We start from the raw sequence: 12,800 nt of genomic DNA, 5'->3' as shown, positions 1-12,800 counted from the left end.
AATATCGAGTATAAACAAACGCTTTTAGACCAAGTACGTCACAAGATTTCATCGCTTGTAAATTTTTCTTTCATCACATAAACATGCATATGTTAAAGCACTCACAACAGTTTTGACATTTCTAGTTGAACCTAATTTTTTTCAACCTACATGTTTTTCTCAAGTTGTGTCATCATCAGCGGCGCCAAAACTATGATAGGAAGAGAGTAGTTGGCTTTTATTTTTCTTAATTTGCCTTTTATTTGACACCTACCATGTACCACCCTGTTTCATGAGAAGGTTTTGTTTTACACAGATACACCGTCACATGCTGTTCGTTGTCAATAACTCACGCTCTCATCGCGATGTTAAACCCCATTCAAGTTGTTCTGTTTTCATACGGGACTAATCAATTACATGCGCTCTCATCGCAAACCCCCCTAAAATCCCACATTCGATCCAATTTCAAGCGCAATTCAAGCACTTGCATTGGTTTTTGTGGGTGGCGAGGTAAAAATTTGTCATTGCAATTTGCTTCCTCATTGTCTTTGAATGTTTTTCGTATATGTACACAACCGAACGTCCCAAATAAATTCTGAAATAAATGGTTATGGTGCATACCAAATAAATTCTGAAATAAATGGTCATGGTGCATGGGAGTTCCGTAAAAGAAGCATTATGCCACCGCCGGCTTCCACCCCGCCGCTTACAAAAGCGCTCAAATAGTGAATTATCAACGGCGGTGGTGGAAGCCGAACAGAATATGAAACCCAAAAGGTACATAAAAATCATAAATATTTTTTTTTAAGATATATGGTGCAGAAAGATGGATCAGATACACCTGGCTTGGTGGTCTCTGTGTAATACAGAGATATAATTCGCTCAGTTATTTCAGCTTCGATCATTTGGGGAAATAATCATCACTTCCATCCTTTTTTTTTTTTTTTTTTTTTTTCTAAAAACCCAAAATTAAAAAACATAAACATTGAAATATAAAAACAAAAACACAAAATTCAAACACCCTGAAGAATTAAAAAAATAATAATTAATTAATTAAAAAACAAAAATAGTGGATTTTGGGGATTTGAGAAAGATCAGAGTTCTGGCTTGGAAATTAAAAATAGCGCAAGTTTGAATCAGCTTCGATCATATGGGGAAAGTAGCATCACTTCAATCCCAAATCCACCTCCAAAAACATAAACCCTAATTTCAAACAACACATAACAAAACCACAGAAAATGAAAAACAGAGAGCCGAATAAAATTTGCGGTTGACAGAAAAAGAACAGCCATGGAGCCCCGAATTAAAACCCTAAAAATAATCAGACGCTGTAACGAGAAAGGTGAAGCGTCAGGGAGGAGAGGAGATAGAGTGAGAGGGTTGAAGGAGGCGATTCAATTATATAGGCACTTGTCTTGCACTTGGAAACCCTAATTTCATTAGGTATTTTAAGCGGTCCAATTAATGACAATACGGCGCCGTAGCGTGATAGTTACCCTAAGGCCCAATATTAGAGGTAAGCCCATGAACTCTAGTTTCGAACAAAGCCCATCAATTTGGTTTTTCTGTTTTTTCAGAATATAAAACATAAGGAACTGTTTGTTATCATTCATTAAACTCAAAATTTTTTGTTTGTTTTTGAAACTAATGAGTATTAAGTAACTGAACATTCATAATTTTTCAAAAGAAAAAGTTGAATCCAATAAGGATACCGCCATTGAGATATATTTCTTTGAAATTTTTAAAATATGCTTTGAAGAGTACTCTTATGGTAAAAAAACTGATAAGCAAACCCATTAGATATTAGGGTAAACTGCGCATAAGTTGCATGGTGATCGACTTGGACTGTTTGCAATAAATTGGGCCCAGGGCCTATAGACATGGACTTCTAGGACTTTCTTAAATAATGTGGCCCGTTAGCCCGTTATAATTTGACTAATGGTCTACATATTCCGTCAAAGGCAAAGTAATCATATTTGATCGTTATATACACAAAATATTTCTATTGGTCCAGATATTATACTTTCCCATAAATATTAAAGTATTAAACTGATTATCTTTGCTTTTACCAAAAACACAAAGAATATCTTTGCCAAAAGCACATAATACATCAATGATAATAAGTTTCAACAACCGTACAAATACCCATCAAACCAAAGCCTGCAGAATCACATTCCATATGGTAATAAAAAATAATAATAATTAGAAGAATGGTGTTATCTCCACACTTATTACATATTAGGATGATCCGCGCAAAAATCTCGTGGCGATCAACTTGGACTGTTTGTAATAAATTGGGCCCAGGGCCTATTGACATGGGCTTCTAGGACTTTCTTAAATAATGTGGCTCGTTAATCCGTTATAATTTGACTAATGATCCATAAATTTCGTCAAGATCAAAGTAATCATATTTGATAAGTTGTACACACAAAATATTTCTATTGGCCGAGATATTTTGCTTTCCCATAGATATTAAAGTATTAAACTGAATATATTTGCTTTTACCAAAAAACAAAGAATATCTTTGCCAAACAGCACATATTATATCAATGACAATAAGTTTCAACAACCATACAAATACCCATCAAACCATAGCCTGCAGAATAACTATAAAAATAATAATAATAATTAGAAGGATTGTGCTATCTACACATCTATTTTTACCTCTCATACACCGCCTCTCAATATCCGACGGTTAGATCTAATGAATTGAATAAGTTCAAAGGATATAAATTAACAAGAGGTGTGGAAGAGATAAAAATCTGTATGCGGATAATACCACCCTAATTAGAAAAAGAAGAAAAAATGGAAAACCCACAATATACCCAAGGCCTGATTCCTTTAATTTCAACACATTATAATTCAAAGTACTAGTTATCATTTGAAAGATAGTTTCTTTGAGCTTTTATGGTTTGGATGATTGTGTGAGCCCTTGACAACTGTAACCGGACATGAAGCATTTGTCACCACATAGATGCTTACACTGCCCAGCAACACCCTGCAAATTCATCGCACATATTAATCAACCATTTTGCAGGAAAAATATTTAATCAAACACAAAAACTCTTATTTTCTCGCGTTTCTTTTGTGTTTTTATGAGGAAATATTAGTCGAATAATGATCACCTTTTGATAGGGCCTAAGCCCCTGCTTCCGACGACAAGCGAATCAAGCTTGAGATCTTGCACTGCATCACACAACTTCTCTCTTGGATCCCCCCAGTACACCTTTGCCACAGCCTTAGCCTATACACAATATCGAATCAACACACAAATTAATTATACTCTAATTTATAATCTAATAATTCATGTCTCTACGCATGCAAACTAATTTGTGAAGAGTGGCGACTACCAATCTACAGTGTATGATATACAATATTAATATCAATATTATATTGATCGTATTGATAGTATACTAGACTTCTGTAGATCGATATTCATTACCAGATAATCGCTAGATAGATAACTACATATATATCATGACCGTTCTACCATCTTTCTGTGCAGTTGTGCAAATCGTATCTATTAGTCTATACTTCTATGTATACATACAAAATAATTAAACTAGAGATGAGATTAATATATAACAAATTATCATACCCCTTTAGTTTTTGACACTTTGTCAAGAATATCAAGCACCTCTGGATCATTAGTAAGTCCATACTGCTTTGAGACATTAGTCTCCACAAGTTCTTCCAGAGGTATCAAAGCTGCAATAAAAAACACACAAAAAAAAAAAAAAAAAAAAAACAAAAGAAATTAAATGTAATTCATCAATTTAAATGATTAAGGTAACTAATGATAATTAACAAGTATATATATGTAGAGAGAGAGCGAGACATGCGTACGTGATCCAGTGTTCTCAAACAGCTGCTTCCTGCTTGTGGTAGCTGCTTTGGTTGGCTCAACGTGGATTAATACGATGCGATCTCCTTGTTCGATCAGATTATCGACTGCCCATCTTAGGGCTAATTTGCTTGTTGCTGAATAATCCATTCCAACTCCTACACTGCCTGCCTTCCCCATCGATCTCAACTTCCGTTCTAGATCTCTCTCTCTCTCTCTCTCTCTCTAATTAACCTTTCTTTCTTTGAGTTAATCCGGCTTATCTATAAATACTTGGGCATTGATCTTTTGCTGTGGATGATACAGACTACAGAATATTAATTAATAGGAAAATAGACAGAAAATTTTAGCATAAATTCTCCTGCAACTTGTTCTTACGTACATTAATATCATTTAGTCGATGTGCGCCCGCGGATTTGTTGCTTTACTTAACACGCATAGATTCGTTCTTTTAGCATTCATGGAAAATACTTTACCTGATGCCCAATTTGCAGATACTTTTATATATACTTTTCCTATGGCGTTTCTAACAAGTTCATGTAACATGCATACTCTTCTAAAAAAAAAAATACACCTACTTTTAATTGTCATTTGTCACATTTTTAATTCATGGAACTATTACTTGCATTTTAAAATTTTCATTTTGCACTCCTCACAAGTATATTTTTCTTTCCACGTATAGAAATTTTAGAGTGCAAAATGAGAATTGTGGAGTATCAATAACAATTCTTTTAATTTATTGTGACTTCTAAAGTATAACAATGACTGAGCCGCGGGAGAAATTTTTTTTTTTCCATTTCTTTCTAATTTATCTTCTACATTTGGATTCAGATTATGAGTTGTAGCCTCTGTTTTTTGTTCCGCTTTTACATTTGGATTCAGACTATGCGATGCAGTACTCTATTTGTTGTTCTGCTTTTACATTTGGATCCAAACTATTGGAATGTAATGTCTGTTTTTTTATTCTGCTTTTACGTTTGGACTCATACTCTATAACACAGTGTCTATTTTTGTAAATCTATTTTCCTATTTTCCTATGGATTTTCTTCAAGTTTCCAAGAGATACAAGCATTACCTTCCACCATTTTCGTATGGATTTTCTTCAAGTTTACACGAGATACAAGCATTACCTTCCACCATTCTAAATACAAATTCAATAACAAAATTAAATATAGCAAAAAGGGCCTAAAGTTCGAAGCACGACTTTTGCATATTTGATCAACCACTCAGTTCCTTCTAAACCTCATCGATAGTACTTAGGTTTAAGATCTATATCCCTAGCCTCAACAAGCTTTTTTCTAGAAAATCTCTTCAGCAACCGATGTGCGACCACTACTACAAAAGTACCCAGTAGTGTCATTTTAAAAAGCGACAAGAAAAACTCATTTATGTCGGATGTTTTGGAAAAATCCGACATAAACTCATGTAATGTCAGATAAAAGAACCGACACCATTGCTAGCGTCACGAAAAGGCTTTTGCTGTCGGTTAGTCCCTTTAATGCGCCAAGAAAAAGGAAAGCTATATAAAATAAAATAAAAGGATAGTAGTGTTGGATAAAAGTGACATTAAAACTTACGTCGGATACATGCGACATTATATACTGAGAAAGACTGTCGAATTGAGCAGTTTGGTGTCGCCCATAACCGACACCACTAACTATTAATAATAATAAAAATATAAAAAGCCTATTTCAGTTTTTTATAAAATAAAATAAATAATGAACAATGGCACAACCTAATTAAGAATTCCACTGAAACCAACATGAAAGAAGCACACAGACCAATCATAAACATTCCATGCAATAACACAATGGCACAACCTAATTCATCTGATGACACCAAAATCAGTAGCTCTCACAATTTTACAAATAAAACTTTGCAGCTAATAATCAAGACTTGCATTCATCAAAAATAAAACGTTCATCGACAGTGAATTAAACTCGAAGAAGTACATTACATTTTTTTAACCATACAAAAGCATGGAAAGTTAAGAGCAACCAACTTTGAGCATAAGAGTTGACTGAAAAGGAATTGAGACTGACCTTCCTTCATAAACCTTCCCATGCGCTCCCTCACCAAATTTCACCCCGATAAACAACAATTTCGGGTGCACCAGCAAATTCTCGTCGATTGTCAGCTGCTGGGCAGCAATCAAACCATTTTGCGTGCCCAACTTCGGCTCAACAGCCTCTACATAGTTCCTCAAAACCGCTTGCTCACGCTCCCTCTCTTCCCTTCCGCTTCTCCTCACGTTGTAACTCATGCTGCAACCCTCAAATAATTCCAGAATTCCCCGTTCCAACCATCTTTTCCACCTTAATCACAAAATCCACATCACCCCAAATCAATATTCCGACACTTTATCAAGTTTCACTCAACATTTTCTCCAATTTTCACAAAACCAACATCATAAAAAACCCCAATTTCTCCAAAGATTGAAACTTTCTTATCCAAACTAAACATTCATAGCAGATTCTAACCCCACTACTACCAGAACTTCACGAATTAATCCCACAAAAAGGAAAGATAAAAGGGGAAGATGAGTGCAGCGGGGAAGGGGAGGGGGAGTGCAGCGGCGCAGGAAGAGTGAAGGAGAAAGAGAGGCGCGAGGGTTTTAAAATAGCGTATTTGATATTCCTGTCTGATAAAACCTAGTAATTGTACATAACATCGGAAAAAACCGACACTAACTCTGAAAATTGACCAAACTCAAGTAATGAATATCAGACACAAACTACAAGCGTGTCGGTTAAAACTGACATCACTCTGCACCAACTGACTTCTCTCTGCCCAATTTTTAATTACGTCAGTTACAACCAACACCACCAATTCCGCGTGCAAAACAAGCGGGAAGTTTGAAAATTAAAACACATCATGTCGGCTAAAAGCGCCAAAAATAGTTTTTTTAACCAACACTCCATTATTCTCATTTTATCCAACACCATTATTTAAAAAAATTAAAAACTATCCAACGGAAACATGGTAAAGGCCGGTTATATTTGACATTTTTAGTTTATGTTGGTTATAAGCGACAATGATACTTTGTCATCCGACATCATGTAAAAAGGCTATAGGAAATTTCTTATCCGACAGTATATTGTGTAAAACTGTCACCAGTATTCGACACAATAAGCCAGTTTTGTAGTAATGGACTAGTCCTTCCCAGACCCCACCGCCACCATCCACTTCACGATCTTGTGAAGGTCATTGAAGGTTCTGGAAGGAATCGTGTCAATTACGATGTTATGGTTGCGGATCAACTGAGGTGTTGGAATCTGGTGCTACTCGTCATCGCCAACGACCTCTTCCTCTTCATTGGAGAGAAGATGTGAGAGAGGGGAGGAGAGAAGGACGGGAGAGAGTAAGGAAAGAATGGGAGAGAGAGACGTGAGAGAAAGCCGAGAGAGAAGGGAGTAGATAAGAAAAAGAGAGCGAGGAGGAGAGAAGGAAAACAATAAATTGAAGTGAGAGAAAGGTAGAATAGTTATTTTCTAAATAGCCTAAACACAAGTGACATACTTCATTGACTTATGACTAATTAGTAAATATTCTACTGACCTTTTGATAAATAACCTTACTATTTTTTCCTTAGATGATTAATTTATCTTTTATTTTAGTGTAAAATTAGATAGAATTTATCAAAACTCAAAAGTCTTGAACAAGGATTTGGATCCAATTCGGAAACAACCTTTCTCTTGACACAGTAAAACCTCTCTAAAGTAATATTTTATAAAACCTCCAGTCATAAAAAATTCTAGCCCCAACTTGGGACCAGTTATGTATAAGAATAAACTCCACAGAGTAATAAGTTGTAATTTTTCCTAGTCTCATGTTAAGGAAACACATCTCCACATAATAATTGTAAATGAGTACAAAAATATGCAATATCACAAATAAAAATTTAGGATAAAAACTATAATATTTCTCAAAAGTTGTTTGGGACAATGCTTTAATTTTTAGAATTGATGTCATGTCTTTGAGCTTATGGATAAATCTAAGCAAGAAATAAAATACTTAGTGCCCAAGGAATCCAGGAAATACAACATTCATTAAGAGTAAATAAGTCAATGAATAATACTTTTAACTACATCTTTATTAAGTAATAACCTCCGTAAAGTTATAAAATCGGTTTAGTCCAAACTTTAAGATTTTGTAATGGTTTTACAGCAATAGTATAGATGGCCAGCATCTCAGCACACATTTTGATTTTTATGAAATTATTTCATTTTAATAGAGGTAAATTAAGATTAAATACCAAGTTGAGCATGAGTTTTAAGAAAAAAATATATCAATTTTAAAGCAAAACTGCCAAGCACAACCCCACAACCTAGGGCTGGGCACGGGCCTGGCCGGGCCTAAATTTGGGAAGAACCTAGCCCTATTAGTTTTAAAATGTAACGGGTCGGGCCGAGCTAGGTAGAAGGATTTTGAGTTTGAGAATGGGACCTAAGCCGACCCGTTTTGGGACGGGTCCGTGAGTCCAATTACTTTTTCTTTTTCTTTTTTCGGTTTTGGAACGACGCCGATTTGCTCCTCAACCTTCACGAGCTCGTCAGAATTAGCCTTCGCATTGGCCTGTAATTTCCAGAACAAACACATATCGCCAAAAAACGCTAATCAATATCAGATACAAACTTCGAATTCAGAAACATTTACTCATAACAATGCATCATTCACAATTCAACTAATCGAGATCTGCAGAAACCCTAGGCGTACCTTGATCGAGGAGGAGTGAAAGAAGACAGAGCAGAAGCAGAACGAAATGGATCGTTCACTTCCTCATCGTTGCAATTCAAAAACCAGAAAACCAAAACCCAAAACTGAGATTTATCTGTTTCTGTGTTAATTTTCCCTATATCCAGAAAACTAAAACGCAAAAATCGAAACCCTTTTCAACTCATGCATGCTCTCGAAATCAATTGAATTTCAAAAACAAGAACACATTAACCCCTGAATTGGCAGAAATTTCCCAAATAGAACATCATCGAAACCCAAACCGTTTTCCGTTTGCTTCAATTATGCAGGCACAATAAGGATATGCAGAGATTGAAACCCAAACCGATCCTCGACGAAAGCCTTTACCTCCTCAGCGTCAAGAAAATGACGGTCTCACAGGTTCAGCCCTTGCAGCAAAAATGCAGAGAAAATTAGCAAAACCCAAATTGGGGTTTTGGGCTAAAAGCTAAAAATGCATGATTTGTGGAAAACCCAACTGGGATTAAGAACTTGAAGAAGAAGAAGGTTCAGGGAGAAAGAGAGAGAGAGATAGACTGTGGAAGATAGAGAGGCAGCTGAGACTGAGAGAGTGAACTGAATTCTGGAACCTTGGATTCGGGTAGAAACTAAGGTAGACACCAACGGTTGAGATTGGATGATAGGTTATCATTCAATCTCTGCCGTTCATTATAATTAGAAGCGGGTTGGTCCGAGTACCCGTTTTTCTAAGTATCTAGACTTGGGCCGCCTTGTAAATGAAAAGGGCCCAACCCGGCCTGCCCTGTTTGTTCTCTTAAATATTAGGAACCAGCCCATACCCACCTCAAACCATGATTACCCGCCCTGACCCGCAATTCTTATACCCGTTTACCCACCCCTACCACAACCCATTCTATTTGGATTAAGCCACACTTTGTGGACCAAGACATTGATAAGCATAAATACATTCACATTTTTCCCCCCGTTGAACATGACCCATTGACCACCAACACAGTCATCAGAAAGTTTCGTCGAACGGTCACCAAAAATTTTTTTAGTCGTTCGAAATTTAGCCAAATACTTTTTTTCCACCAACCGTCAACATAATACATTTTTACTTTCGGTCACCAGAATCGATGGTGGCTTATATATAACATGTCCCTAATTTTATGATTTATAAAGGTTTTACTATATAGATGGCTAGCATCTGAACACGCACATAGATTTTTATGAAATTTATTTTTATTTAATCGGAAATTTATTTTATATTTATATTTATATTATTTTCATTTTAATACAGATAAATTAAGATCGAATACTAAATTGCACATTAATTTTAAGGAAAAAAAAATATCAATTTTGAGGAAAACTACCAAGCACAGCCCATTCTAATTGGGTTAAGCCACATTTTATGGGCCAAGACATTGATAAGCATAAATACATTCACATTTTCCCTCATTGGACATAACCCATAAACCACCAGCACAGTGGCCGGAAAGTTCACTGAACGGTCACCAATTATTTTTGTGGTCGTCCGAAATTTCGTCGATTATTTTTTTTTTCTTTTTTTCCACCAACCGGCAACACAAGACATTTTTATTTCCGGATACCAGCATCGGTGGTGGCTTGTATATGAACATCTCACTTGGGAGAATTGAATCCGTGGGCCGTGACCTCACAAGTGAAACAATGTCAACTTACCAAATTAACTACATTCTTTCATTTTATATTATTTCTTCATGAAGGACTTTTACACTTACGTGATCTTTTGGAAGTCAATGTTAGACAGTGACCTGAGAGTTGACTATATTTAGCGAACAAATTGCATCATATGTTTATTTGGTATAAATATTAATTAACGTAATACATATCACAAGTGGTATTTATTGGTGTGGTTGTTACTTTCAATTTGAGATTTTGGGTTCATACTCTATTGAAGACATTTTTGAAATCATTTATCTATGAAATGAAGTGGCTAGTCGCCCAAAAAAATTGGCTAATAGATAACCGGTGGCCGAAAAAAGTTGGTATGGAGTGACAATCATGTAATTATTTTAAATTATTAGTGTTTATATATATATATATATATATATATTTTTTTTTTTTTTTTGAGAAACCTTGACGGTACAAGGGAATTTTTATTGATAACGAAGAAAATAAGTTACACCTAGTCAAGGGGGGACATAAACCTTACCCATCGAAAAACAAAGACAACAAAAAGGAATACACGAAAAAGAAGGGGGGGATATAAACCTTACCCTTCTAGAAACAAAAACAAGAATGATACAAAGAAAAAGGAGGGGGTTAGGAGAAAAAAAAAAAAGAGTAAGACAAACTTGGATGCCGACATGCACATTAATTTGAGAAGCAGTAACTAGGCAAGCCAACATAGTTTGAAAACAAAGCAGCACGAGCCGCCATCGAAGGAGAATCATGCCATGTATAGATGGAGAAGACAAGCCCATGTTAATTAGCAAAATTGTCCACAACAAGATTTCCTTTGCGATATATGTGAGATGCGTAGAAAGTCATTTTCCGAATGTGATCCAAACAAATAGATCATTGCGTATGAAGAGGCCAAGGAGGATCAAAATTAGACGATTGAAGAGTATAAATAACACTAGAACTATCACTTTCCAACCAAAGACAATGCTAACCCCGCTGATACGCAAACTCTACACCAATAATAATTGTTGATAACTATGCAAAAAAAAAAGAGTTGCGATGACCAATCCATTGACTGAAACCTCCAAGAACAGGACCATGGCAATTCCTGAAAACTCCTCCACAATGCAGCAGGAACGGGATTTCCTTTAGACAAACCATCTGTATTAAGGTTAACCCAAGGAAACCAATGGGGAGACCAAAGTACAAGAAGCATAGTAGGTGCATTGCGAGGGATAGGTCGGATCCCTAAATGATTCGAGTGTCAAAACCCTGAGAATAACCATGAATAAATTGCCCACCATAAACAATTGCCGAATTAATAGACATGCAAAGACGATGAAAATAGATTAGACGACCCTAAAAAATAAGCTTATTTCGAGCCTTCCAAATAGTTGAAATAGTATAAAGACTCGCAAAAATCCATAGATTGTGCAACTCTTTGAAAAAAGGGTTTACAGACATAGACATCCCAAAAAAAAACAGCCAAAGAACCTAAAGGAAGCAAAGAGGTACCAAATTGACATGCTAACCATCTCCAAAGTTACCTAGATATCCGACATCCAAAGAAAATATAATATTTTTGGTTGACTTTTCCGTTAGTACATAAACTAAAATATAATATTTTAGCTAAAAATTTCTTAAGATATTTAAACTAAAAAATCCCATAAAAATAATTGTACTGATTTAAAAATAAAATAAAATTCTTCCACCTACTTCTCCTAGCTTCCTTTATCTTTCATATTATGCATAGCATGTATGAGATTGCTAGTTTTGTATAGCAAAACACACAAGCTGGTTGGGATACGTCCCATATAGCCCTTGTGGCAGGTCCGTCCTTGACTCGTATGATCTTTCCAATGATTTCAATCGGTTTTTTTCATGTCACTTTCAGGAAACACAAGTCCTCTAGCTAGAGAAAGCCTTGAGATTTCAAGCTCATAGATCTTCGTCTCTTTAACATTTTGTTGATGCACAAAATCAGTGAGACTTTAGAACAACGTAAAGTGTTAAGTTTGTAACCTTGGCACGATTGCTCCGGTCACCTAATGATGATGATATGTAAAGAGATAGAGATGGGGAAGCAAACACAAGATGTACTTGATTCACCCTAAATTTGGCTACGTCCACATAGTAAAGGAGCACTCATTAATAGTGAAAGATTTACACAAAACATGGGTTCAAGCATAATCATCATTAGTGAGTTCTAATGTTGAGTTTAAGTACAGTAATAGCATTCCTCCTTAATTGTAGGAGAGTGGTCTTCTTTTATAGTTAAGGAGAGTCTCCCACTTTCATCCACGGTCGATGTGGGACTCTAGGAGCTTTATTCTGACGTTGACACATGTCGTATTGTGATTGACCTCCTGGGTGGAGGGAAACTCTTATGCTTTGGCAGGGGTGCCTCAACATGAACTCTTCAGTGGATTCTTGAAGATATGAAGTTGACCGGTACTTGGTAGTTTAAGGATTGATCAAGTATGGTAGAAACACATTCCATATGAACCATCTTTTGCATGCATGTTAGTTTTGTCATGTCAATTAAGTGACAAGTTTTGTTGTTGTTTGTAAACCACATGCACGGGCCACAATGCGTGTGAGAAAATAGACTAGGACA

The 12,800-nt window shown here is 35.9% G+C and overlaps 1 protein-coding gene, 1 long non-coding RNA gene, 1 other non-coding gene and 1 pseudogene across 3 annotated transcripts; all 4 read right to left on the bottom strand.

The window, feature by feature from the left end:
• Window positions 1-805: 805 nt before the first annotated feature.
• On the bottom strand, window positions 806-909 carry LOC137709601 (small nucleolar RNA Z103). Its single transcript, XR_011064893.2, has one exon. It is a non-coding gene; the product is annotated as a small nucleolar RNA Z103 (small nucleolar RNA).
• A 159-nt stretch (window positions 910-1,068) lies between these two features.
• Window positions 1,069-1,154, bottom strand: LOC137709604 (small nucleolar RNA Z103; annotated as a pseudogene).
• A 1,346-nt stretch (window positions 1,155-2,500) lies between these two features.
• LOC137749205 (universal stress protein PHOS32) lies at window positions 2,501-4,489 on the bottom strand. The gene is made up of 4 exons (XM_068489318.2): window positions 3,826-4,489; window positions 3,578-3,687; window positions 3,105-3,223; window positions 2,501-2,977 (listed from the first exon to the last, which is right to left on the bottom strand). The coding sequence occupies exons 1-4, from the start codon at window positions 4,001-4,003 to the stop codon at window positions 2,857-2,859; spliced, it is 528 nt and encodes a 175-aa protein (XP_068345419.2). The 5' UTR covers window positions 4,004-4,489; the 3' UTR covers window positions 2,501-2,856.
• Window positions 4,490-7,852: 3,363 nt separating this feature from the next.
• LOC148689755 (uncharacterized) lies at window positions 7,853-9,121 on the bottom strand. The gene is made up of 2 exons (XR_015958165.1): window positions 8,540-9,121; window positions 7,853-8,398 (listed from the first exon to the last, which is right to left on the bottom strand). It is a non-coding gene; the product is annotated as an uncharacterized LOC148689755 (long non-coding RNA).
• Between the last annotated feature and the right edge of the window lie 3,679 nt (window positions 9,122-12,800).

Source organism: Pyrus communis, chromosome 17 (genome assembly GCF_041283825.1).
Source record: "Pyrus communis isolate YQ-2024b chromosome 17, ASM4128382v1, whole genome shotgun sequence".
Classification (NCBI taxonomy): domain Eukaryota; kingdom Viridiplantae; phylum Streptophyta; class Magnoliopsida; order Rosales; family Rosaceae; genus Pyrus; species Pyrus communis.
This window is presented reverse-complemented; position numbering and strand designations above follow the sequence as displayed.